At 36.7% G+C, this 25,329-nt stretch overlaps 1 protein-coding gene across 8 annotated transcripts in view; it reads right to left on the reverse strand.

Annotated features, from left to right (window-relative positions):
• Positions 1-1,116: 1,116 nt before the first annotated feature.
• The window catches only part of DPY19L4 (dpy-19 like 4), a 64,362-nt gene continuing 40,149 nt past the window's right edge, over positions 1,117-25,329 (reverse strand). For 7 of the 8 annotated variants that reach the window (XM_078072211.1, XM_036085186.2, XM_078072214.1 and 4 more), the window contains 8 exons: positions 24,973-25,131; positions 23,929-24,048; positions 18,041-18,161; positions 15,965-16,021; positions 13,464-13,546; positions 10,153-10,285; positions 3,840-3,998; positions 1,117-1,968 (listed from right to left, as the gene is read on the reverse strand). In XM_078072211.1, the coding sequence (XP_077928337.1) occupies positions 1,804-1,968; positions 3,840-3,998; positions 10,153-10,285; positions 13,464-13,546; positions 15,965-16,021; positions 18,041-18,161; positions 23,929-24,048; positions 24,973-25,131 (997 nt within the window). In that variant the 3' untranslated portion in view covers positions 1,117-1,803. The remainder of the gene's footprint in view (positions 1,969-3,839; positions 3,999-10,152; positions 10,286-13,463; positions 13,547-15,964; positions 16,022-18,040; positions 18,162-23,928; positions 24,049-24,972; positions 25,132-25,329) is intronic. The other variant, XM_078072212.1, reaches the window with a different exon arrangement.

The following is a 25,329-nucleotide window of genomic DNA, read 5'->3' on the forward strand; positions in this document are numbered from 1 at the left end:
AAGAAGCAGACTCCCTGCTCAGCAGGGAGCCCGACGTGGGGCTCGATCCCAGGACCCTGGGATCACGACCTGAGCCAAAAGCAGACACTTAGCTGACTGAGCCACCCAGGCGTCCCCACAGTAATGTTTTCATAAGGCTTGAAGCTAAATACTAGTGACTCACTATTAAGATGTATAGAGAACCTGAAATGCCCTGCCTTTAACTATGTTAATATAATTGTTAAAAACTATATAAAAAGCATGAAATGAGAACCAATAAAACTAGTGCACCAGATATATGACACTGCCATCAAACACTTATTCTGAAGCTCCAATAAAGCAAAACATCCTAGAGCTAATCTAAGAATGCATGTGCTTTTGTACTTAAAAAAAAGAATATATATATATATAAAACAGTAAATAAAGTTAACGAAAAGATGTTCCCTTCTAATGTAGTAATTTAGAGTACTGAAATTGTAATTTTTACAGCACTCTAACAAGTGAAAATTTTAAAAATCTGCTCACTAAACATGTATAAGGTAAAATTAAACATGCATCCTGTCTTATTAAAATGATACATCTATCCCAAATCTCTTTATACAGCCCAACTAATCATTTAAGAATTTCTTTTAATAAATAATTAAAAATATGAAAACACTTAACCTAAAGGAACGTAGCATTTAGGTTGTGAAACTGTGTTGTGAATTTTATAATAATTGTCATTTTGTTCTTGTCATTTTGTTCTTAATGTTGAAGACTGTACCATAGTTTCATAAATAATAGCATTTGTGTTTTATAATAAACATACCTGTATGCATAAGTATTTTTAGTAGCATCTGCCCCATCTCCAGGAATTGTTCATTTTAGTGTTATGTCATTTTAGTCATTAATATCAGAATATTCTTATTCTGATAAAGATTTAATTTTTCACTTAATACTTCAGTATAAAATATGTGAATAGACTGTATATCCCATTCCATATCTTTTAAAAACCTGAACAACATTCTTTTATATATCTGTTTTAAAAATATTTAGGTAACAAGAGTTACTGTTTTATCATGATTAAATTGGTATTAAATTTATGGGCATAAGTGAAAAAAGTTAACCACTTAATAGTTGTAAAATAATAAAATGCAATACCATGTACTATATTTTACTAAGAAAGTACACAGTTATACAAGCAGCAGATGATGAAAGCAAATCATGGAAAATCTGGATATACCTTTATGTATATCCTTCAAAATCACATTCCTTTATACAGTTAACAAATTTTAATTTAAATGTCACATATTTTCAGCTAACATTTAAATTAATAATATCATAATATTTCAATTCTATTATAAACCACGAAATACCTTCAGGAACTGTCTTGAGGGTAAGAAGAGTTCCTTCCTTCTAGTCTATAATTATATGACATTAAATGACATATTTATTAAATGTTGTTTGAGAAATATATTCTGACCTTGAACATATTCAAATTCAAGACCTATGTTATGACAGAATGAAGATTTATGAGGACAATTTTATAACAGTTGAGAAGATAATGAGAAGATAAAGTCTTTAAAGACCATGTAACGTTATATAAGGAAAACACCTGACCAGAATATTACAGAGTGGTAGATTTGACATTTTACCAAAGGACAGTAATGCTTGATGTTCTATTCCCTGCAGAACTCTGAATCCAGTTAACAGCAGGAGGGAAAAAGCAGCAGCAACATTTCAAATGTCCATACTCTGATTTCTAGAAGACACCATGTAGGTAAGAAGAAAATCACATTTTATTTCAAGTGATGGAAGTCTTTGAAATGAAGGCTCTGCTACCTTTCAAGACTGAAAGGATATCACAGTGTTGATTTTATATACAAAGTAGGATCTGTTCCAGTATACTCTAGTGAAATAATTCACATATGGAGAATAGTTAATTTTGACCTCATGACAAAATCGCCCATATTTTGAGTAGGTTAACTTGTCACCTTCTTCGCAAACCACCTATCAAAAGATATGAAACAGTATTAAAAAGGCTAGGAAGTTTATAGGAGAAACACAATCAATGTACAAGTGACTATATTTATATAAAAAATACATTATTGCTACACATGGACTATCTCACATTGTTTGGCAAATCTAGAACTCTCTTTATAAGAGAGTTTCCATCTCCATTAAACTCTTCAGCTTCCCCTTGAGACTGAGACCAGTATAAAGTGTTTCTGATTTTCAAAAAGATTTTAAAATCCTCAAATATGGAAGACTATCTCCCTAGTCCATTATCATTCCTCTGACTTATCATAGAGCCTACTAAGATTGAGAAATGGACATATTCTTAATATATATTCAAAGTTTTCTCCTTATGTAGAAATGACTTACAATTATCTAGTAAGCAAGTTTTTGTGACTTATCCAGTGCAAACCTTTACATTCTTACCTTAATGATGTTCACTAAGATAGCTTAACTAGCTTGAAGGGTTTTCTATACTAAAATATTAAACATTCTTCTAATGCTTAGGAAAGATGTCAGAGAACCAACTTTTAGAGTAAAAAGATGGAGTAGCTTTAAGTCCATGCCTGGTATTACATGAAAGAAGAAATAATTTGATCTTTTAAATGGAGCAGAGAGATAGCCAAGATCAGAATTAAAAGGCCCCAGATAGCAGGTAGCAACACAGCAGTAATTACTGAACACCTGATGTTTAATAAAATTCCATTTTGTCACCAATTAAGCCAAAGATCACAGATATCAAGTACCAACAGAGAAAACTCAAAATACATGCAGCAGAACACAGAATACGTTTATATTACAGGATGAAGGGGTCATGAAGAAAGATAAAGGTGGAAATCATAAAAACTCATTTCTCCCCTCCAAACTGGTCTGGGACAATAAGAGAAAGAGCTATTACTTAGGAAGAGATAGAAAAAATCTTGGCTGCAACCTGACTAGAACATGCATGTCAACTCAGAATGGCCAAATGAAATTCTTCTAAGGTCATCCAACCCCAACTTTCCCAGGAGTAAAGGCACCCATTCCAGACAACACTAATTACCAGATATACAAGCTCCCCGGTCTTTCTTTTAGTTGTCAGATATATAATGTATACATTGCAGGCTGAGAAATAAAAAAGCTTTGTAAAACAGCCAAAATTAATGAAAAATTAAAATACAGCTAAATCCTAAAAACCAAAGTAGCTCTGAATACACCAATTTTTGTGGATATCAGGGACTGTGATAATTTAGTAAGCGATTTTTCTAGCTATGAATCAAATTATCAGAAAATTCTCAACATAATAATGTAACAATGCAACCAGCTGCTCTTTAGATTATTATAAAAAGGTAAAATAATCATTCAAATCAAATTATGCCATCTTTTGTACATAAATGTGGAACATGAACAAGTACAGCCAACAAATAAGGAACCCAGGTATTGGTAAAATTATTTTTTTCTGCAAAAATGCCCAAATTTTCTTTTGTACATTGAAAAAATACTTCAAACTACTTTTAATGCACTCCCCCACTGTCATATAACTTTTAATTACATTCTTAGTTAAGTTCTAGAAATAAAGTTTGATGAGTAAAAGTTTAAAAAAGTCATTTTTTTGGGGCGCCTGGGTGGCTCAGTCGTTAAGCGTCTGCCTTCAGCTCAGGTCATGATCCCAGGGTCCTGGGATCGAGTCCCACATCGGGCTCCCTGCTCGGCGGGAAGCCTGCTTCTCCCTCTCCCACTCCCCCTGTTTGTGTTCCCTCTCTCACTGTGTCTCTCTCTGTCAAATAAATAAATAAAATCTTAAAAAAAAAAAAATAAAAATAAAAAATAAAAAAAATAAAAAAGTCATTTTTTTATCAAAAAGATTTTCTCAAATGGTTACTTACATGGCCATTTGCAATGTCTAATAAATCTTTAACCCTACAGCCTCTCATGGTTCCCACCTCATTGCAGATAGCATCCTCTACAATTAGGTAATTAGCCTTGTAGGATGTCAGTATTTTATAAATATCCTCAGCAGATCGCTTTGAATAGATTTGATAGATCTGAAAGAATATAATTAAAACAGTAATTTTAAAAACATTTAAAACTTGTTATTTGAAACTATACATTGAGCATCTACTATGATTTAGTATTAAGCACTATCTATGGAAAATAAAGATATTCACTAAGACTTGATTCCTTCCCTCAAGAAGCTTATATTCATAATTCATTCACTGTCCACTGTATATCTTCTTTGGAGAAATGTCCATTCAAGTCCTTTGGCCATTTCCCCCCCCAGATTTATTGAGATATAATTGACATATAACATTCTGCAAGTTTAAGGTGTACAATGTATTGATTTGACACACTTAAATGTTGCAAAATGATTACTACCATAACATTAGCTGGCACCTCCATTGTGTCACATTATTACCCTTTTTTTTTCCTTTTTTAAAGACTTTATTTATATATTTGACAGAGAGAGAGCGTGAGCACAAGAAAGGGGAGCGTCAGGCAGAGGGAGAAGCAGGCTCCCCGCAGAGCAGGGAGCCCGACGCAGGGCTCAATTCCAAGACCCCAGGATCACAACCTGAGCCGAAGGTAGACACTTAACTGACTAAGCCACCCAGGCACCCCCATTTTTTTTTTTTTATGAGAACATTTAAGATTTACTCTCTTAGCAACTTTCAAGAATGTACATACAGTATTGTTAACTATAATCACCATACTGTACATTAGATCCCCAGAACTTATTCATCTGATAACTGGAAGTTTGTACACTTTGACCAATATCTCCCCATTCCCCTACCCTCCGGCCCCTGGTAACCATGACTCTACTATTTCTATGTTTCTATGTTTTTGGCTATTTCTATGAGTTTGGCTTTTTTAGGTTCCATATATAAGGGATATCATATAGTTATTTAACTTTAACTGTCTTCTTTCACTTAGCATAATGCCTTGAACATTCATCCACATTGCTGCAAACGGGCTTTTGCTCATTTCCTAATTGGCTTGTCTTTTTATTATTGAGTTATAATAGTTCCTACAATTTTTATTACCATGTACAGAGTATTTTATACTCATTTATACAGGAGATAAAATCAGCAAGGTTAAACATAATTTGACCACTGTCACAAAATACTGAATGAGCAAGAATGCTTAAAACTCATGCCTTGGGGCGCCTGGTGGCTCAGTTGGTTAAGTGTCTGCCTTCGGCTCAGGTCATGATCCCACGCATCGGGATCCCTGCTCCCTGCTCCCTCCCAGCAGAGAGCCTGCTTCTCCTCCCTCTGCTGCTCCCCCTGCTTGTGCTCTCTCTCTCTGTCAAATAAATAAATAAAATCTTTAAAATAAAAAAATAAAATAAAATAAAATAAAACTCACGTCTTAATTCCATAGTGTTTTTCATTACAAGTCTGCTGACCTTATTAGTTCTGGATCTTATTAAGTAATAAGGTTTTTCAGTTTTTCTGAAATGCTAACATAGGAGTAGCTCTTGCTACCCTTCAGAAAATAATAAAATCACAAATGTCCAGCCCAAAGTACCACATACTATATGCCCTAAAACTACTGAGATTTGAAATCTAGATTGGACAACATCCCAACCTATCTGATACTCAGCAGCCATCTACTACATGTTAGGGTTGCCGGCTATCCAGCACGTTGTGGTCCAATGTCCACCAATACGACAGAGATACTCACCTGAATATTCTGTGGTGCACAGAATGCTAATAAACCAAGAGGAAGTTCTCCCTCATTTTACTTTTAAATACGCTTCAATGGAAATAGTTCTATCCAGCCTATATCTATTTATTGTTTTTCACATACATTTTTATTTTTAAATTTTGAGAAACTGTAACATACTCATGGGGCATTAAAAAAAAAACAAAACACCTCTTTGCAATGGCAATAACATCACTGATAGATAGGGTTTCTCAATCTCAGCACTACTGACATTTTGGGCTGGATAATTCTTTGTTGGGACAGAGGAAGACTGTTCTGTGTATTGTTGGATGTTCAGCAGTATTCCTGGTGCCTAGTCTCATAGTCAAGTCACATAAAACATAAAACTCTAAAATGTTTGAATTTAATTAGAACCTAATTAAAAGTCTGACTAGGGGCGCCTGGGTGGCTCACTTGGTTAAGCGACTGCCTTCGGCTTAGGTCACTGTCCCAGGGTCCTGGGATCGAGCCCTACATCAGGCTCCCTACTCCGTGGGAAGCCTGCTTCTCCCTCTCCCACTCCCCCTACTTGTGTTCACTCTCTCTCTCTGTCAATTAAATAAATAAATAAAATCTTTAAAAATAAATAAAAGTCTGACCTAATTATAAGTGATTCTGAAATTCTATATTAGGAAAAGACTAATCGTAAGACAACAAAGAAATCCACAAGAAATAAAGTTCAGGAATATGTGATATACGTTCTGTCTGAGCGACTCTACCCTTTCAAAGTAACAGCAAACACTAGTCGAAGGCAGGGGCTACCTCTCAGGTAAATCACCACCAGATAGATCCTTTCCTCTTTGACCTCTCCCTGCTTCAGTCTGTTTTCTGCTCTGACCGTAATTAACTCTCTACAACAGATCTAAGCATTCCATTCCCAGGCTTATTAAAGGTCTTTGATAACTCCCAGATACCTCAAGGGTGAGTCTAAATTCTTCAGCAGGACGGTCTAGGTCCTTCAGAATTTGGCCTCATTTTATTTTCTAGTTTCATGGCTATACAAATTTCATAGCTGTTACTTTTTCAGCCTGGAATCACATGCATTCTTTTTCCAAACAAGTTTCTTCTAGTCCCTCAAAGCCCAGATCAATGGAATGCCCTTTATGAAGACTTGGATTTTTGTAAGCAGAATTGCTTGTTCCTGCTTTTGAGCTCCTCTTTGTACTTTCTATGTTTCTATGTGTGTATATGTGCATGTATAATTTAATAGTAAATAAGAACATAATAATAACTAATATTTAAGGTTTACTATGTTTCAGGCATGGTGCATTTATCTCTAATTCTCGTAACTAGGATGTAAGAACTTCCTAGATTCAGATTCAGAAACTTCTCAAAATTAAAGAAATCAAAGAAGACACGGATGAAAGGGAAGATATTCTATGCTCATGGATTAGAAGAATTAATATTGTTTAAATATCCATACTACCTAAAGCAAACTACAGATTCAATGTAATCCCTATCAAATTCCAATGACATTTTTCACAGAAATGGAACAAATAATCCTAATTTTGAATGGAACCACAAAAGACCCTGAATAGTCAGAGCAATCTTGAGAAAGAACAAAGCTGGAGGAATCATGCTCTTTAACTGCAAACTATATTACAAAGCTATAGTAATCCGAACAGTATGGTTTCAGGATAAACAGACACATAGATCAATGGAACAAAATAGAGAGCCCAGAAATAAACCCACACATACATGGTAAATTAATTTACAACAGAGGAGTCAAAAAAATACAATTGGAAAAGGACAATCTCTTCAATAAACAATGCTGGGAAAACTGCAAAGCCATATGCAAAAAGAATGAAACTGAACCACTATCGTACACAATACACAAAAATTAACTCAAATGGATTAAAGACTTGAAACCATAAAACATCTACAAGCAAACATAGGTGGTAAACTCTTTTATTTTTTAAAGATTTATTTATTTCAGAGAGAAAGAGAGAGAGCAGGGGGAGGGGCAAATGGAGAGGGAAGAGAGAGAGAGAGAATCCTCAAGCAGATTCCCCGCTGAGCACAGAACCTAATGCAGGGCTCAGTCCCAGGACCCTGAGATCATGACCCCAGCCTAAACCAAGAGCCAGATGCTTGACTGACTGAGCCACCCAGGCGCCCCAGGTGGTATACTCTTTGACATTGGTCTTGGCGATGATTTTTTTGGATTTGACAGCAAAAACAAAGGCAACAAAAGCAAAAATAAACAAGTGGGACTACATCAAACTAAAAAGCTTCTGCATAGCAAAGAAAACCATCAACAAAATGAAAGGCAACCTAATGAATGGGAAAAAATATTTGCAAATCATGTATCTGCTCAGAGGTTAACACGCAAAATATATAAAGAACTTATACAGCTCAATTAAAAAAACACAATCTGTGGGGCACCTGGGTGGCTCAGTCGGTTGGGCGTCTGCCTTTGGCTTGGGTCATGATCCCAGGGTCCTGGGATCAAGCCCCACGTCGGGCTCCCTGCTCAGCGGGGAGCCTGCTTCTCCCTCTCCCTCTACGCCTCCCCCATGCTCATGACCCCCCCAAAATAAATAAATAAATTCTTTAAAAAAAACATCTGATTAAAAATAGGCAGAAGATCTAAATAGACATTTTTCCAAAGAAGACATACGGATGGCAAACAGGTACATGAAAAGGTGCTCAACATCATTTATCATCAGAGAGTTACAAATCAAAACCATAATGAGATACTACCTCACATCTGTTAGAATGGCAAGTATCAAGGACTCAAGAAATAAGAAGTGTTGGCAAGGCTGTGGAGAAAAGGGAACCCTTGCACTGTGGGTGGGAAGGTAAAGTGGTACAGCCACTATGGAAAACAGTATGAAGTTTCCTCAGAAAACTGCCATATCTAATCCAACAATTTATTTATCCAAAGGAAATGAAAACACTAATCCAAAAAGATATATGCACATCCATGTTCATGGCAGCATTATTTATAATAGCCAAGACACAGAAACAACCTAAATGTCCATCAATAAATGAGTAAAGAAAATGTGGTATATAGGTGTGTATTTATAAATAGGAAATTATTCAGCCACAAAAAAGAATAAAATCTTGCCATTTATAACAATATGGATGGACCTTGAGGATATTATGCTAAGTGAAATTAAGTCAGAGACAGACAAATATTATATGATCTCACTTACATGTGGAATCTAAAAACAAAAACAAAAACAACCAAGCTCACAGATACAGAGAACAGATTGGTGGTTGCAGACGTATGGGGTGGGAAGTGGGTGAAATGGGTAAAGGGAATCAAAAGGTACCAACATCCAGTTACAAAATAAATGTAGAACATAGTGACTATAGTTAATAACACTGTATTGAACATTTAAAAAAAGTTGCTAGGAGAGAGTATATCTTAAAAGTTCTCATTTTAAGAAAAAAATTTTTTATAGCTATGTATGGTGATGGATGTTAACTAGACTTGTTGTGGTAACCATTTTTGTAATATATATAAATACCAAATCATTACATTGTACACATGAAAGTAATATAATGTTATGTGTCAATTATACCTCAATTTTTTAAAAAAGCTATTGTGGAAATGCAAATAAAAAGAAAAAAAGAAAAGAGGGGTCCTGGCTGGCTCAGTCAGTAAAGCATGTGACTCTTGATCCTGGGGTTGTAAATTTGAGCCCCATGTTGGATATAGAGATTAAAAGTGTTGAATCATTATATTGTACACCTGAAACTAATATTACACTGTATGTTAATAAACTGGAATTTAAATAAAACCTTTAAAAAAGAATCTTAAAAAAAAAGAAACTTGTTCCAAGTCACAGAGCTAGTACATGGCAGAAGTAGCATTTGAGTCCAGGTATTCTAATTCCAGAGTCTGCATTCTTACAGGCTAAATTCTATATTGCAATACTACCTCCTTAGCTTAAAGCATGATTAAAAACCATATGAAATTCTCTCCAACTGAAAAACAGAATATTTGGAATTCAGGTTCAGTTAGTCACTGCTCTCAGATATGAAGTTACCATTTATGTCCAGACTAAACATTCAAAATAATATATTCTCTGAACTGTAAGTAATTAGATTATCATTCTAATGTTATACTAAGTTATTAATAACAGCCCAAACTGAAAAATAAACCACAGTGAGACAGAATTTTAGCTTGGAAAGACAAAATGTATCAAGATAGTAACTGACAGCCTTCCTTCCTTCAATAATTTGATTGAGAACAATGATATTTTCCAAATAGGACACATCAGTTCCCTTGAAACTTTGTGGAAAATTAAACGTTTCTCCTAGAAACATCAATACTATTCATAAAAAAAGAAGTTAGTATTTTAATTTTGGCTCTCCTCTTGCTTAAACATACTACACAGCTTTTTAAAAACTAAAGCTAATTAACTCTTTCTAAAATTGTTTGGATTTTCCTAGCTAACCAGGAACATATACATCATTACAGAGCTACACTAAAATAAAGAGCAATGTTAAAAAGATCCAAATGCATAATCGAAAACGTCTTACGTTTTCATTTCTCTTGAGAAGATCATCATCATTGTAAAGAGGCAAGCTGGTCACCATCCATCCAGTGCATAATTTAATCGCGCCCATTAACTGTGGACTCCCTGCAAACACAGCTGCAACTGGAGCTTGCCTTCTGTAAAGAAGCACACAGATTTACACACTGAAAAGGTAAGTATACTATTTAGATCACTGATTTACACCAACTCTGAAATAGCAGGCAACTCAACAATGTATTGTATACTTGAGTTTCAATGTCAGCTGTTACTTCATTTATAAATTCATTCAAAAAAACGGAGCACTTACTATGTGCCAGGAACTATTTTGAATGCTGAAAATACAGAAATTTTTTTAAAGCAGGGGGTGGAGACAAGGTCCCTGCTTTTGAGAGAGACTGGAGGGAGGACAATAAACATATAGGCCAGGTGGTAATAATACTATTAAAAAATAATGCAGGGTATATATAGTGACAGGAATTTACTACCTTATATATAGTGTAGTCAATTCAATGATGACAATGTGAATTCTCAAATTTATCCTTCTGCAAATATTAACCACCATAACCCAACTTCTTCCCAATCCATCCACCCTCCTGCTTCCTCCCTAGCTTTACCATGTACCTGTCTTCAGGTAACACATGTAGTTCTCCACTTTGAACCATGATCCAAAGTCCCAGACAGATGCCACTTACAAAACTAAAAGCAGATCCTGAAGGATTGTCTTTACTTATTTAATCACTTCCTGTATTCAACATTCACCTACAACATGCTAGGGACAATGCCAAGCTCTGGAAATAAAAGGTGGCACATAGCCACTGTCCTTAGGGTGCACCCAATGATGGGGAAACAAATATGAAACAGGATAATTACACCACGTAACATATATGTCCGATTGCCTGATGCACAATGTTCAATGTTCAGGCCGCTGTGCTGGTTTTGAAAATACTGTGATAAATCACACACCCAGATTGAACTTCCTCTTTTGTTAATAACAATGCAAAGCTATATAGTCAGTGTTCCACAATGGTAAATACAATTCACAAAAAATATTAATGGGCAATAGTTAAGGGTGATCAAAAGAAAACAATTTTTAGACATATGAAGGGTGTATTTACAGCAACAAGACCTTATAATAAGACCAATTCTCATTTCTATAAACCTATTCCTTATTCTAGAAACATTTTTGTCTCCCCCCCCCATATTTTCCTGGCTATTTTTGATAGTGTTTCATTCCTTTTTCATGTTTTAGTTTCTTCTTCTATGTCTTAAATAATTTTTTTTAAGATTTTATTTATTTATTTGACGGAGAGAGACACAGCGAGAGAGGGAACACAAGCAGGGGGAGTGGGAGAGGGAGAAGCAGGCTTCCTGTGGAGCAGGGAGCCCGATGTGGGGCTCGATCCCAGGAGCCACCCAGGCGCCCCTTAAATAATTTTCAATGTAGTTATTTCATAGTGTCTACCCATGGGGTAGACTAGTTGCAAACCAGCTGCAATGATTCTTCTCCCATACCTATGCTCTCAGAGCAAATGCTGGTCTTGGTCATGTGACCTGCTTCGGCCAACAGAACAACATAAAGTGAGCAGACTTTAAAAATGCTTGACATTGGGGCGCCTGGGTGGCTCAGTCATTAAGCGTCTGCCTTCAGCTCAGGTCATGATCCCAGGGTACTGGGATCGAGTCCCACATCGGGCTCCCTCCTCGGGGGGAAGCCTGCCTCTCCCTCTCCCACTCCCACTGCTTGTGTTCCTGCTCTCGCTATCTCTTGTCTCTGTCAAATAAATAAATAAAATCTTTAAAAAAAAAAAAAAAAAAAAAAACAAAAAAACGCTTGACATTGGCATCTGTGCTCTTTTGCTGCTCTTGGGAACTCTACAGCCACTACCTTGTGAATGAGCCCAGGCTACCTGGCTGTATGATGACAGGCCCATGGCTAAGTCAATTCCATCCCCTCAGTTGATACCTTTAGACATGTGAGAGGCCATGCCAGGTTACCCAGTCCCAGATCAGCTGGCCCAGGCCAGAAGAATCCTCCCCACTTCCCTGACTCAGCTGACTATCAAAATGGTACAAAATAACAAATGTTTATCATTTGTAGCCACTAAATTTTGTGGTAGTCTATTATGCATCAAAAACGGACATAAACAAACTTTATTATCAGAAATTGCTAGAGGTCTGAGGCATCTGGCTGGTGCAGTCAGAAGAGCATGCAACTCGATCTCAGGGTCTCATTGGGTGGAGAGATTACTCAAGTAAATTAATAAATAAATAAACAAAAAATTGCTAGAGGTCTAATTCTGCTGTTTATCTCAAACAACAGCTGATTCTTACTGTGTTGGACTATTTCCTCATGTGTTTTGTAATTTTAGAGCTCATCTTCATGAACTCTTATCTGTGGAAACCTGTGTAGCCTAGGCTGAGAACCCATCAGGCACTCCAAACCACCCCAGGACCACTTTTTATGGTAATTTCTTGACTGGGGATTTCCTGAATTAAACAAGTATAATTTCAAACTGCAAACCCATGTGAATTCAGATCCACTGCTACAAATTCAGAGGACAGACTTTTTTTGACCAAGAGCTGAAGCCAAGAAAGACATGCTTTCTTATCATCTTCTTCTAGCGCTCCTTTGGGTAATTTGTTAGTCTATCCTTTCACTGGTACTGTAGCCCTCTGAAAGTCCCTTAGTTATATGCATGTGTTGGGAGAGGGAAAAAGGTGTCTCAATTACAATTCACTGCATCCATTGGCCCAAGACCACATCTTCTGTCCTGTGTGGGCATTAAAATATGCATGGGTATAAAAATTAAAATTTTAAATTTTGGTAAACTTGGTTACCAAGACTAGCAATCTACCACTCATCCACCTCCAACCCAGGGCAAAAGAAGCATCCTCTTGACTATCCAAAGGAATATTTGTTCATTTATATTCCACATTTCTAGGTGTCTGATGGCAAGAGTCTCAAATTTCAAACTTATCAATGGTATATTTTCTTTCTTTTTTTATAAAAATTTTTATTTATTTAAGTAATCTCTACACTCAACATGGGGCTTGAATTCACAACCTAGACATCAAGATTCACATGCTCTTCTGGCTGAGTCAGCCAGGTGCCCCTCAATACTATATTTTCAATGGAGAGTTCAATTAGAAAATTCAAATTATAGGTCCAATCAAAAACTAAATATCCCTAAAAGCATGGAGGTAAAATTCTGAGTCTTCTGAGAGTTTGGAAAAGCATTTATTATTTCCCCTGAATCAGTTAGATAGCATGCAATAATTGTTTAACAACAGTCTTAAAAGCACTTCAATTCTTACTTTATCCAGGTCATAAGTTCCACTGTGTCTGGGTCATAAAATTCTTGCAGTTCCATTAATTCTGTCATTAATCTTGGAAAAAACTAAAATGCAAAACAAAATTTCTGTGTAAGTATCCAGAAAGTTTAAAACTGTTACAGAGTATTTCAAAAGACTAAGAGACTAACATAAGACAAACAATATTAAAACATTGTTCTCATGGGAAAAATGTCATGGATCTTTTTACTGTCTTTCAGTGAGCAGCTCATCCTTCTCAGTACAAATAATCTAAATAATCTATTTTAGGGTTGCCTAGGTGGCTCAGTCAGTTAAGCATCTGCCTTTGGCTCTGGTCATGATCTCAGGGTCCTGGGATCAAGCCCCACATTGGGCTCCCTGCTCAGTGAGGAGTCTGCTTCTCCCCCCTCCCTCTCCTCTGTCCCCCCACTCATGCCCGCTCTTTCTCTCAAATAAATAAATTCTTAAAAATAAATAAATAACATATTTTATGTTTAATTTACTGCCTAGACTCAATAAATAATTTTATCATTACCAAACAATTAATCATCAGTTGTATCTTTCATGCACACACAATTAATTAATTTCAGGTAAAATAATTCACAGGTTTACTGGCAATTAGCTTCATATTTAAATTTTGGAGTTGCCAAAATACTTTTTTTAAAATTCCAGTGTGGTTAACATACTGTATTATATTCATTTTAGGTGTACAATATAGTGATTCAACAATTCCATATATTACTCAGTGCTCATCAAGGTAAGTGTGCTCTTAATCCCCTCTTCTTTTTAAAGATTTTATTTAGGGGTGCCTAGGTGGCTCAGTCATTAAGTGTCTGCCTTCGGTTCAGGTCATGATCCTGGGGTCCTGGGATGGAGTCCCGCATCGGGCTCCCTGCTCCGCGGGAAGCCTCCTCCCGCCCTCTGCCTGCTGTTCCCCCTGCTTGTGCGCTCTCTCTCTCACACTCTCTCTGTAGATTGCTTTGGGCAGTATAAACATTTTAACAATATTTGTTCTTCCAATCCATGAGCATGGAATGTCTTTCCATTTCTTTGTGTCATCTTCAATTTCTTTCATCATTGTTTTATAGTTTTCAGAGTACAGGTCTTTCCCCTCTTTGATTAGGTTTATTCCTAGGTATCTTATTATTTTTGGTGTAATTGTACATGGGATTGTTTTCTTAATTTCTCTGTTGCTTCTTTCATTCTTGGTATATAGAAATGCAATGGATTTCTGAACAGGGATTTTGTATCCTGGTGATCTTACTGAATTCATTTATCTAGCTCTAGTAGTTTTTTTTAATATTTTATTTTTATTTTTTTATTTTTTTATTTTTTTAAAGATTTTATTTATTTATTTGAGAGAGAGAGAATGAGAGACAGAGAGCATGAGAGGGGTTAGGGTCAGAGGGAGAAGCAGACCCCCTGCCGAGCAGGGAGCCCGATGCGGGACTCGATCCAGGGACTCCAGGATCATGACCTGAGCCGAAGGCAGTCGCTTAACCAACTGAGCCACCCAGGCGCCCCTTAATATTTTATTTTTAATATTTAATATTTTTTATTTTTTATATTTATTTTTTAATATTTTATTTATTTGACAGAGAAAGAGAGACAGCGAGAGAGGGAACACAAGCAGGGGGAGTGGGAGAGGGAGAAGCAGGCTTCCCGCTGAGCAGGGAGCCCAATGCGGGGCTCAATCCCAGGACCCTGGGATCACAACCCAAGTTGAAGGCCAACGCTTAACCGACTGAGCCACCCAGGCGCCCCTTTTCTGTTTTTTTTTTTTTTTTTTTTTAAGATTTTATTTATTTATTTGAGAGAGAGAGCATGAGCACGGGGAGGTGAAGGAGTGGGGGAAGGGAAAGCAGAGTCCCTGCTGAGCATGGAGCCATGCACGGGGCTCAATCCCATCATGACCTGAGCTAAAGGCAGACACTTAACCGACTGAGCCACCCAGGCACCCCAGTTCTAGTAGTTTTTTGGTGGAGTTTTTAGAGTTTTCTATATATAGTATCATGTCATCTGCAAACAGTGAAAATTTTACTTCTTCCTTACCAATTTGGATGCTTTTTATTTCTTTCTCTGGTCTGACTGCTATGGCTGGGACTTCCAACTTCCAGGACTATGTTGGATAAAAGTGGAGTGGAAATCCTTGTCTTGTTCCTGATCTTAGAGGAAGACCTCTCAGTTTTTCACCATTAAGTATGAGGTTAGCTGTGGGTTTTTCATCCCAGAATACTTTTTAATATTATCTCCTATTTATTCATTTCCTTTGACAATTATAAACTGAATTTTAACAGCATTAGACTACATGTATCACATGGCATTCTAAAAATGTTTTAGCTCTTCTTTTATGTTCCTACTGATAAAAAATTAAGCATACTAAGAATATCACACTTTATGTTGTTAGTATAGTGTCTCAATATAAATATGCTACACACACGTAAATTTATCACTACCTTGAAGATAAAGCGCATTTTAATAATATAAAAATCTGATTTTCTTACCTCTTTCCATAAGCTGAGACCTATTATAGTGGGAACAGCCATACTCAGAATAAGAGCCTAAAACATTGAAACAGAAATGATTATGGATAAATACATTTCAGAATGTACTAGAAGTATTAGACATTGACTCCATGACCACAGATTCTTATTTATAAAGCTTTCAGTCAGAGAAACTGTAGACAGTGTGGAACCTAGTTCACAGAGTGAGAATAGTGAAGACTAATGAATTTAAGACATATTAAGCTGGAGATAAAGTGAGACATACATATTTACTATATAAATTAAAGGCAGAGCATAAAAAAGGTAACACTTATAGTATATTTCAAATAACAAATCAATATTTGACAATTCTGCCAGGAATTTAAGTTTAAGAGTTTACAAAGGACACTGAACTGTGCCACCTAAAAAGCTAACAACAAAAAGACAATGAATTAACACAGGAAAAACAGCCAGTATATATCAATATACAAGTATGCTAAAATACGAACATATAAATTTCTCTGGAAAAAGACTGGCAAAACACAATATGACTATTACTAAAGATAATTATTCATCACCTCCCTGCCAAAACCTGTTCTTCCTATCGTCCCATGTCTGCTGATGACCCCACAATCCACTGTCACACAAACTAGAGACATAGGAAATATCTATGATTTCTCCTCCTTCTTTATTCTCCATATTTAATGAAGCACCAAGTCTTATTAACCTTCTTTTCTTATTATTTTTTTCACTCCAGCATAGCATAGTATTAAGTAAATGGGCTCTGGAGTCAGAAAAACCTGGGTGTAAATCATGGTTTTCACATTTACAAGCTATGTGGTTATTTAACCAGTTTAAGCCTTAGTTTCTTCATCTACAAAATACAGATAATAAAACTTAGCCATTAGGGTCTTTGTAAGCATTGAATAGCACATGAAATGTTTTGTAAACAGTATCTGACATGTGGTGAACACTCAATATACTGAAGCTTTTATCACTTCCATCCACCATGGCCAGTACTTGGGCAACAGCCTTCTTCCTGGCCTGAGTTTGTCACCCTTAAGTCTATCCTTCAAAGAGCTATAAGCATAAACTGAGAGAAAATATAAGTCTGACTCTCTCATTTCAATGCCTTTCTACTGCCTACAGGATAAGACCACAAGCATCACAGCATAATACTCAAAGGCCTCCATGACCTTACCCTCCTAGACTTCTCCAGTCTCATTTCTTGACCACTCCCATCTCACATTTTATGTGACAAGGAAACTAAATATATCACGCTTTTTCCTTGCCTCTGCTTTTATTCCCTTTGATTACAACATGTTCTTTGCCTGTGTTTAGTCCTTCTACCATGAATACCCTTTCTTTCCCTTTCATTTGAGTAATAAGTCATCATCTTTCAAATCTCAGATCAAAAACTCTTTGAATCCCTAACAAAATTGAATTAAGTACCTCTTCTCTGTGTTCCAATAGCACCCTATCAATACTTCTTATTGTTCGTTTTTATGAATGGGAGACTGTAATCTACCTGAGGAAATTAATTTGTATTGTACGCACATTGCACTTAATAGGCACAGTGAAAATGTTCTATTTGCATTGAAAACATACAATAGTTCTAAGTCAAACCAAGAATGATATTATAAAAAATAATTCTTAATAGCCTCTAACACTATTGATTCACTTATATTTTTACCTTATTTTACGTGTCTTCCTTTAAATGCATTGCCTTTATAATCAGAAATTACATTAAAAAAAAGTTTTGGGGTGCCTGGGTGGCTCAGTCATTAAGTATCTGCCTTGGGCTCAGGTCATGATCCCAGGGTCCTGGAATCGAGCCCCACATCGGGCTCCCTGCTCCGCAGGAAGCCTGCTTCTCCCTCTCCCACTCCCCCTGCTTGTGTTCCCTCTCCCGCTGTGTCTCTCTGTCAAATAAATAAATAAAATCTTTAAAAAAAAAAAAAGTTTTTCACAGAATCTCTTTTTCACCTGCAAGTCATAATGTGATTTACTCATGCTATTTCAACTGTATTCAATGGGGTTTCCATTTATATAATTGAAAAAGAAACAAGTACTTAACCCAAAATAACAATGACTCACCAACAACACAGGGTGTACAGTTCGTAATCGAAGCCACTTGAAAAGTGTCACCCAAAGTTCAGGAGAACATACACCAAATGCTGCTAACATACACACATAAGGAGTCCACAGGTATTTCAAGCTAGAAAAGACAAAAGGAGTCATGTATGAGATATCCTATGAACATCATTACTATCTCATTTTCTTTTTTTTTTTAGAGATTTTATTTTCTTAAGCAATCTCTATACCCAACAAAGGGCTCAAACTCACGACCCCCCAAGATCAAGAGCCACAAGCTCCACTGACTGAGCAGCCACGCACCCTGGTACCTCTTTTCTGAGTTCTGTCCTCCTACCCATGAAAATACCACAATGTTAAGGGAAAATGAAAATCTTAACCGGGGCGCCTGGGTGGCTCAGTCGTTAAGCGTCTGCTTCGGCTCAGGACATGGTCCCAGGGTCCTGGGATCAAGCCCCGCGTCGGGCTCCCTCCTCAGCGGGAAGCCTGCTTCTCCCTCTCCCACTCCCCCTGCTTGTGTTCCCTCTCTGGCTGTGTCTCTCTCTGTCAAATAAATAAAATCTTTAAAAAAATAAATAAAGAAAGAAAATCTTAACCTCTAATTTTCAACAACAAATTGTTATTCATTTCTTAAATAATCAAGAAGACATGTGGGTTACTAAGATGAGGATGAAGTAAGAGCATCAATACAGATGAGGCTGTAGTAAAATTGTACTCTTGGAGAGAATATAAACTGCTATGCTTTTTCAGAAGGTGATTTGGCAGAACCTATAAAAATTTTAAATATCCCAAGACACTCCCATTTCTAGTAAACTAGCCTACAGATATATTAGCATAAATGTATAAAGATATAAATACAAAGGCTTTAACTGCAGTATGTTGTTTTAATAGCAAAAAAATTAGAAACCTGGCTGTCCTTCAGTAGGTATTAATTAAATAATTATATAAAACAAAAAAGCAAAATACCAAATTTCAGGTACTATATACTGTTACCCTAGTTTTTTGGTGATTTAAAAAAATGTAGGGGTACCTGGCTGGCTCAGTAAGTGGAATGTGAGGCTCTTGATCTCAGGGTTGTAAGTTTGAGCCCCACGTTGGGTGTAGAGATTACTTAAACATAAATCTTTAGGGGTGCCCGGGTGGTACAGTTGGTTAAGCATCTGGTTAGGCATCTGACCCTTGGTTTCGGCTCGGGTTGTGATCTCAGGGTCATGAAAGTGAACCCTGCATTGGGCTCTGCTCAGTGTGGAGTCTGCTTGAGATTCTCTCTCCCTCTGCCCCTCCCGCTCATGCTCTCTCTCTCAAATAAATCTTTAAAAAATAAAAATAAATTAAAATAAATAAATAGATAGGGGCACCTGGGTGGCTCAGTCATTAAGCGTCTGCCTTCGGCTCAGGTCATGATCCCAGGGTCCTGGGATTGAGACCCGCATCAGGCTCCCTGCTCAGCCAGAAGCCTGCTTCTCCCTCTCCCACTCCCCCTGCTTGTGTCCCCTCTCTTGCTCTCTCTGTTAAATAAATAAATAAAATAATTTTAAAAATAAAATAAAATAAAATAAATAAATAAATCTCTAAAAAAAAGAATACTAACTTGGACTTTGAGAGAAGTAGTGGATGTATATAGAATACATGTCACTAAGACAAAGGAACTGCATTAGTTTTCTCTGGTCAACTAGTATCTCCTCCTAACTTCCTCATTCCTGCTATTTTTCAAGTCAGCCAGAATCAAAACTAGAGTCTGGTTTATAACTCCAGGAGACACCATTCACATTGAATTATACATATATAACATTTCCTGGAAGATCAACTTCCTGTTCTAGAGATTAGACCATTATGTCCAACCCACTGATTTCTCTGTATTCATCTCATTTTATTGCAATAACGGCTAATTAACATCTCTACCTTTTAAGTTTGTTTATTTTTTTAAGTAATCTCTACACCCAATGTGGGGCTCAAACTTATGACCCTGAGATCAAGAATCACATATTCTTCCAACTGAGCCAACCAGGCACCCTAACATCTCTACCTTTAGACTCTCCTCCAACCAAATGCCAAATGAATCTTCTTCAAACGTAATTCAAGACACTTTCTGTTAAAAAATCTTTAGTGGTTCCCCAGAATCTACTGAAATAAATGAAAACTCATCTAAATGGTTTTCAAGGCCCTCAAAAAATATGGTCTTGATTCACCTTTTCAGTTTTTCTCCTATGACTTCCCTAAATATGATTAGTGTTCTAGCCAGAGTTTGCAGAACAATCTTAATGTTTCCAACCCCTAATGCACGTAAGTTTCTCCCTCCTGACACAAGCACACCCATCTAGTGCTGCCTTAGACTCTGATTCCCTTCATAGCTAGACTCCTTGAAGTACACACTTACCTCTCTGCCTTCGACTCCCTGGTCCTGTACCCCTTTAAAAACTCCTCTTTTGGCTTCAGAGTTGCAACTCTTCCTAGAGTCTCTCCACCACAGTCCCTACTGCTACTTATTCAGTTTCCAACTCCCAAATATTTTAGTTTTGGCTCTTTCCTCCATTTCCATTGTGACTCACTTCTAAATTCTATTATGATTCTTAACTGGCTTATCTTCCTTTAATCTTTTTTCTCAAACCTTTCTCAATCATTGCTGCCAGAGAGATCTTACTAAAAAGCAAATCTGGTATCAAATTTCTATATAAACACTTCATCTGGTCCCTGCTTATTTTTCCAGACATATTTTTTTTTTAAAGATTTTATTTATTTATTTGAGAGAGAGAGGGAGAGAGAGTAGGAGTGGGGGGTGAGGGACAGGCACAGGGAGAAGGAGAAGCAGGCTCCCCACTGAGCAGGGAGCCCGACGTGGGGCTTGATCCCAGGACCCTGAGATAGTGACATGAGCCGAAAGCAGACATTTGACCAACTGAGCCACCCAGGCACCCCCAGATATATTTCTCATACTGACCTTACATTCACCTTGTACTATTAGTTCCCAAAGAATATTTATTCTGTCTAGATAATTACTTACACACACACACACACACACACACACACACACAGGCACATGAGAAAATGGACAGCCTGGCCAATCTCTATTTATCTCTGAAGACTGTCGCCCCATATAGGAAATCTTCCTTAAACTGACTTCCTCTAGCCACCCTCTACAATTGAGTTAGTACCTCTCCTCTGAGTGACCAAAGCACCCTTTGTATACCTTTCTCATAGTGCTTTACTTTGCTCTAACTCTTGGTTTACTTACCTAGGGTAGGAACTCTTTGAAAAGAAAGAGTAGATTTTGTATTTCTTTCTTTCTTTTTTTTTTTTAAAGGTTTTATTTATTTATTTGACAGAGAGAAACACAGCGAGAGAGGGAACACAAGCCGGGGGAGTGGGAGAGGGAGAAGCAGGCTTCCCGCCAAGCAGGGAGCCCGATGCGGGGCTCGATCCCAGGACCCTGGGATCATGACCTGAGCTGAAGGCAGATGCTTAACGACTGAGCCACCCAGGCGCCCCAGTTTTGTATTTCTTTAATCCCTACTCTCTACTTAGTAGAATGCCTGGCAACTTCTGGGTGACTATGCATCTTATTTGTATGAATAGGTGATCTACAGTATTATAAGCCTAGTGAGTAAATTAAAGAAGGATGAGTAATAGGACAATGCAGATTACATGTTCAGAAAAAGGATTTTGAATTTAAAATAGTACATCCAACAATAAAGAATGGTGGCAATAACAAAAAGTTTTTCTGCAGAGAGAAATAAAACTAAGAGAGTACAAAGGGGGGGGGAGGCAAACCATGCGCCAAAATTCTAGTACTACAAGGCAATGAAATGAAAATCAAAACGTGAATCACTCAGAATATTCATGGCTTAATACATTTCTTCATCCCACTTATTAGGCATTATGGAATGCTAACTATTAGAGTGAACCACCATTCTTGCTTCATGTTTCAATAAAGAGATTCCCACTAGTCATGGGTTTGGCAATCTGATAGTCTATGAATGTCTTATAATAAAATGTTTGTAAATGCATAAAATACATAGGCCTACAAAGAAACCAATTATATTGAAACATTGATAACAAATAATAAAAATAAATTCCTATACAGCAATATTTACACTTAATACATTAAATGCAGATCTAATAATAACTGTTAACTTTGAAGTTGTGATGTGTATAAACAGTATTTCAAAATAAAAAATTAGTAAGAAAATAGCTAAGCTTTCTGTTGGGGAAAACACCATGGGGTACTGCTATAATGACTGTGATTCAGTATCTATATTCATAATTAATGGAAATTTAACTTGAGAAATCTTATACTAGGATCAATACTCTTCATTTCTCCCTGCTTCCCCTCCTAACCCTCCACCTCAGAACCTTAATGGCTCCTCCTCATGGCAGTGATTTATCTGATTTGTGTGCAAGAGAAAGAATTGAGCATACCCAGCTCAAACATTTCTAGGCTTCCACATTTTGTATCTTACTTTTGCAAGGTGGGTGTAGATAAGTGCATAAACTTACCAAGGCTCTGCCCATTCAAAAGGGATGGCCTGAAGTTTGAGGACTAAGCTCAATTTGGGGTGGAAAATAGTAGAGCCCTTTGGTCACATATGAAGTATTCTCCAATGCAACCTTTATCAGAATCAGAATCATGCAGATGATCAAATATATTTCTCACATATATTTGGTCTTTGTAAGGCTCGTGGCTCACAGCTTCCCAAACTCTTGGAATTTCCTAAGTGATGAAATTGGAAAGGTGGCTCTTGTGTTAATGGTTAACTTTTGGAAGGTACCCAAGGATGGGGCCGGTTGCCAGTGGTGCCAACCATGCAATTAGGGAGTTGGAACTCTCAGTCCCGCCCCAAACTTCTGGGGAGGGAAGAGGGCCTGAAGGTTGAGTTCAATCACCAATGGTCAATGATTTAATCAACATGCCTATGTGATGAGGCCTCCATAAAAACCCAAAAGGACAGGGTTTGGAGAACTTCTGGGTTGGTGACCACATGGAGACTGGGAGAGAGTGGCATGCCTAGAGAGGTAAAGGGAGCTCTGTACCCCGTCCTATAAACCTTGCCCTATGCATATCTTCCATCTGGCGGTTCCTGAGTTTTATCTTTTTATAATAAACTGATAATCTAGTAAGTAAAATATTTCTTTGAGTTCTGTGAGCCACTCTAACAAATTAATTGAACCCAAGGAGAGGGTCTTGGGAACTTCTGATTTATAGCCTTGGTCAGAAGCACAGGTGATAACCTGGGTTTGCAACTGGCACCTGAAGGGGGGTGGAATCTTGTAGGACTGAACCCTTGAACTGTGGAATCTGATGCTATCTCCAGGTGGATAGTGCCAGAATTAAGTCAAACTATAATTGTAGGACACTCAGCTGGTGCCTGAACAATGGCTTATTGTTGGTATGGGGAAAGCCCCTCCTCAAACTGAAACTGGGTATTCAAAATCATTCTATACTCCTATGTCTTATTTTTCATCTGAGTCCAGACTTCAAAGGAAAGGGTATCATTTTTGAACCCTTAGCCTCAGAGCTCATTTACCTCTATTTCACTTATCAAAGTTGTAATTTTATTTTTGTGTGATTAATATTTGTTACCTCCATTAACATAAGTCGTAAGTCACATAAGTTTAGAGACTGTGTGTCCACTTTTGTTCACCACAGTACCTCCAGCACCTAGTACAATGCCTGGCCCTTGGAAGAAATTCAATAGTTTTAGAACAAATGAGTGAATAAGTAAATGTCAGCTCATTGTACTGTAACAACCTCCATAAACTCCAGTTAGGTTAAGAAAGTTTATAGATTTTGAGTTTTTATAGTTTCATAAATATATTCTTGAAAGTATCCACTTATTAGCATTAGAAAGGATAATTCTTTGTAAAAACAAATAGATCCAATAAAGTACACTTACCCTTCTATAACCATTGCAAGAGAGCCCAATAAAATAGTGTGAATCACATGATAAATTATTTCTGGCCTTCCTCCAATTCGTCCATCTTCAAGAGTAATAGTTTCTTTCAAGGACTTGCCTCTACACAAAGGAAATATGTTTTTTACTATTTTGAAAATATGTATTTGAAAAATCAAAGATCTTAACTTTCTTCATAAAAAAAAAATATAGGTGGTCCTTGAAATTTGAAAGTATATTGTTAGTCAAATATCTAACTTACACATCTCCAAGTCTTTGAAATGGTTTTTAGAACCTGAAGACAATGGACTCTGTGAAGACTAAATATGAAAGTTCAGGAAATATGATAAAAACAATTTTTAGGGGGTACCTGGGTGGCTCTGTCAATTAACCAGCCGACTCTTGATTTCAACTCAGGTCACGATCTCAGGGTCTTGGGATCGAGCCCTGCGTGGGGCTCCATGCTCAGTGGGGAGTCTGCTTTAGGACTCTCTCTCCCTCTGCCCCTGCCCCCACTCATTTGTGCGCTCTCACTCTCAAATAAATAAATAAATCTTAAAAAATTTTAAAAATATATTTTTAGGTTCCTTTTCCAAGGTCAATTATCACTCAACTAGTGGTTACTAAATCAATATAGTTAAATCATAATTTGAATAGCTAAGTTCTTAAAATTAAAATACTACACACAACCTACTTTTAAACATGACAAAAATATTTTGGAAGTCTTCATAATTTAAAATCACTTACACTACTAGCTTCATTTAAGTTATATAGAAAAAACATTAAGTAAAAATATGACTAAATTAGTAAATAAGTCTGTAACAATTTAACTCAGTATTAATCCTACATTAAATTTAGACATTATATACTTAGATGTATAAAAAATTTGAAATTTATCTGGTTAACTTATGATATTTTACATGTTGATAACAAGAGAACAGATCTAGAAATTCTAAAACAAATACACAAATATTGGAAGGATATTAAAAATAGTTTATTTTCATAATGTATTAGTTAGCAATGTGATTGATTCTCATAGGTACTTACTTAATTCTCCTAAAAATAACTTGCATCATAGAAAGAAAACAAATAATTAACACTAAAATATAGAAGGGTAATAAAGAAGACTGTGTCAATCGCAAAAAAAAATCTTGAGATGGTGCCTGCAGGGATTCTTGACATAGGAGCCAATTCATTGTAAAATTCCTACAGAAAACAAAAAGTATGATATTAAAATCATAGATGGTATAACCTACTGTACATAAAAGTATTTTTTATCTCCATAAAAACTAAGACAAAACAAAAAACACATTTCTAAATCTATTCACTTGTAACAGTAAGGTCCTACCCTTTATAAGACCATATCTAGAACCCAAAATGGTTTCAAGGAAGTTTCACTTTCTA

This window comes from Halichoerus grypus, chromosome 5 (assembly GCF_964656455.1).
Source record: "Halichoerus grypus chromosome 5, mHalGry1.hap1.1, whole genome shotgun sequence".
Taxonomy (NCBI): Eukaryota; Metazoa; Chordata; class Mammalia; order Carnivora; family Phocidae; genus Halichoerus; species Halichoerus grypus.